The following is a 2860-nucleotide window of genomic DNA, read 5'->3' on the forward strand; positions in this document are numbered from 1 at the left end:
ATATATATATATATATATATTTATTTATTTATTTTATTTTTTTCATATGTATATATAAATATATTTAATGTATAAATGTAACATATTTTTCTTAAATATATACATGCATGGGTGTGTACTTGTATATACATAATAAATATACACAGTACACATACTATTTAAACAAAAACTTTTGGATGCGATTAATCGTTTGACAGAACTAAAATATATATATATATATTCTTTTAATTTAATTAACAATCCATTAAATAATATTAAAAGATACAACTTCTGATTTTTATAATTTATTAGTAAATGTTGAAATTACCATTCTTGAGATATAAATGATTTAGAAGTATTTTTCATTGTTTATTAGTGTAGTTAACAAATGGAACCTTATTATAAAGCGTTACCATTTCTATTATTATTATACTATTTTTATCTATTATCATATTATTATTTTGTTATTTGTTATTATACACATTTTTAGCTTTCTGTATTTGTATGCACATGAACGCTAACATTGCTGTTTCTTGGCAGGGATCAGGGGAAGTAGATGTGAGCTGTGAGTCTTTGTCTACCACTAAAGGTCCTGTTCCTGGACATCCCTTTCCTTACTCTGACCACGAGGCTCTCACAGCCGAGTTCCTGTTTACACCGACTACAAGGGGAAATGGGTGCTCAGAGAGACAATCTGGCTGTGTTTCAGGTATTTGCGCTTCAATGTTGGGGTCATAAAATATTAAATGCACACACATTTTTGCTTAAACAAAAAGCATCTTGTCAATAAACCAATGCTCTTTATTTTGATGCGCTTTAATAACGTTTAAAAGAAATTGACTGCATGCATGTTTTTTGGATGTGCAACATGATTTAAAGGGACAGTTCACCCAAAAATATTAATTTACTCAATGTCATATCGCTTAAAACTTAAAAAAAAAAAAAAATTTGTTTAATGGTTTTAGGTTAAACGATTAAAGATTATTCTGCAATTGTTTTTTTGACAAAAGTAGATTTTTTTTTTGTATGTTTTTAAAAAAGAATTCTCTTCTGCTCACCAAGGCTGCATTTATTTGATTCAAAATACAGTAAAAACAGTAATATTGTAAAATATTATTACTATTTTAAATAACTGTTTCATATTTGAATATATTTTAAAATGTAGTTTATTCCTGTGATGCAAAGCTGAATTTTCAGCATCATTACTCCAGTCTTCAGTGTCACATGATGATCCCTCAGAAATCATTCTAATATGCTGATTTGCTGCTCAAGAAACATTTATTCTTATTATTATTAAGTTGTAAACAGTTGTGTTGCTTAATAATTTTTGTGGAAATGGTAATGCAGAAAGAAAGCTGAATATAAGGTTCAAAAGAACAGCGTTTATTTGAAATATAATTATTTTGTAACATTATAAATGTCTTTACTGTAACTTTTTATAATATGCTGATTTGCTGCTCAAGAAACATTTATTCTTATTATTATTAAGTTGTAAACAGTTGTGTTGCTTAATAATTTTTGTGGAAATGGTAATGCAGAAAGAAAGCTGAATATAAGGTTCAAAAGAACAGCGTTTATTTGAAATATAATTATTTTGTAACATTATAAATGTCTTTACTGTAACTTTTTATCAATTTAATCCATCCTTGCTGAATAAAAGTATTTATTTATTTTTTTTAAATCTCACTGACCCCAAAACTTTTAAATGTTAGTGTTATGTTTTTCCATTCTGTCACTTTGTTTCTTTCTCAGATAAGCTTCCTGAGCTGGTCAACACAGTCAATGAAGCTCGCACTGAAGTAAAGGTGGGTCTCCACTGTGCTGAACGCATGCGCCACACCGCGGCGCGTACAGGCATTATGGGTCTTGTCCTGTTAATGCTTGAGCTGGCAATCGCTGCTGTCCCATTGTTTGCTCTGGGAGCTGAACATCCCTTCCCCAAAGCCTCTTTCTACCTGCTGGGGGCGCTGTGCTTTGCCATCCTCCTCTCCACACTGTTGCTGTACGTCTTTTACAGCATGGAGGTGAAGGCACTGCAAGGCACTGAGGACCAGATGAGACTGGCACTAAGTAGCCTTCAAGAACGTCTTAAGGAGTCCCCCAAGGTTTTATCCTCGGACCATTTGCGAAATCCACTAGATGGCAATTTGTAGCCAGATAGATAAACCAATGTGGCATTTGAATGGAATTATGTACGTTTTATGACATCTTGTCCAGTTTTATTAACTATGCAGCTTTTTCACACTGATATCAAGGATACTTGTTCCTGGGAGCAAAGAATCCAGAAAAATAGTCAAGATGTTTGTAAAACCATTAGTTGCATGACCGATCTACTTCACTTTACTCAATTACTTCACAATGGTTCTCAACCAGGGTCACAGAATGACTTAAAATTACATATATTATTAATATATTGTTAATATACAACTTAAAATAATTATGAATTAAGAATAACAATTAAAAATTGATTAATTCATTTATCTAAATTAAAATGCTTACAATACATAAACTCAAGATGTAAACTAAAATCATATTTTTTCCCCTTATTTGAAGGACATACAATATACGTGTATACACGCACACAAATAGGTTGAGAGCCACTGTTTTAGAAGAATGGACCAGTATGAACCATGTATGATAGGTTATAATTACTTGCTAATTGAATATTGCTTTCTTTGTTAATGTTTGTAAATGGAGACCTGCTGGGCAGGTGTTTTGGTACTTTATATGTTAAGTGTTTCCAATCATCAGCTCGTGACATTTTGTGCATTCATTGTGAATTGGGTGGCTAACGGTTAAAGTTATGTCCACGATAAGGCCATTTTGGGAAACCAAAATCTTCAGTTATTTTCCGTTTCTGTTTGGGAGAGTCAAGCGGAGA

General features: G+C 31.6%; 1 protein-coding gene across 1 annotated transcript in view; it reads left to right on the top strand.

Annotated features, from left to right (window-relative positions):
- LOC107587647 (sphingomyelin phosphodiesterase 2-like) overlaps nucleotides 1-2372 on the top strand; it is a 13085-nt gene extending 10713 nt beyond the window's left edge. Inside the window, exons 10-11 of the mRNA XM_016275498.1 lie at nucleotides 520-688; nucleotides 1732-2372. Of these exons, the coding sequence (XP_016130984.1) occupies nucleotides 520-688; nucleotides 1732-2132 (570 nt within the window). The 3' untranslated portion in view covers nucleotides 2133-2372. The remainder of the gene's footprint in view (nucleotides 1-519; nucleotides 689-1731) is intronic.
- Nucleotides 2373-2860: the final 488 nt, after the last annotated feature.

The sequence above is a fragment of the Sinocyclocheilus grahami genome, unplaced genomic scaffold, assembly GCF_001515645.1.
Source record: "Sinocyclocheilus grahami isolate Dianchi unplaced genomic scaffold, SAMN03320097.WGS_v1.1 scaffold94.1, whole genome shotgun sequence".
Classification (NCBI taxonomy): domain Eukaryota; kingdom Metazoa; phylum Chordata; class Actinopteri; order Cypriniformes; family Cyprinidae; genus Sinocyclocheilus; species Sinocyclocheilus grahami.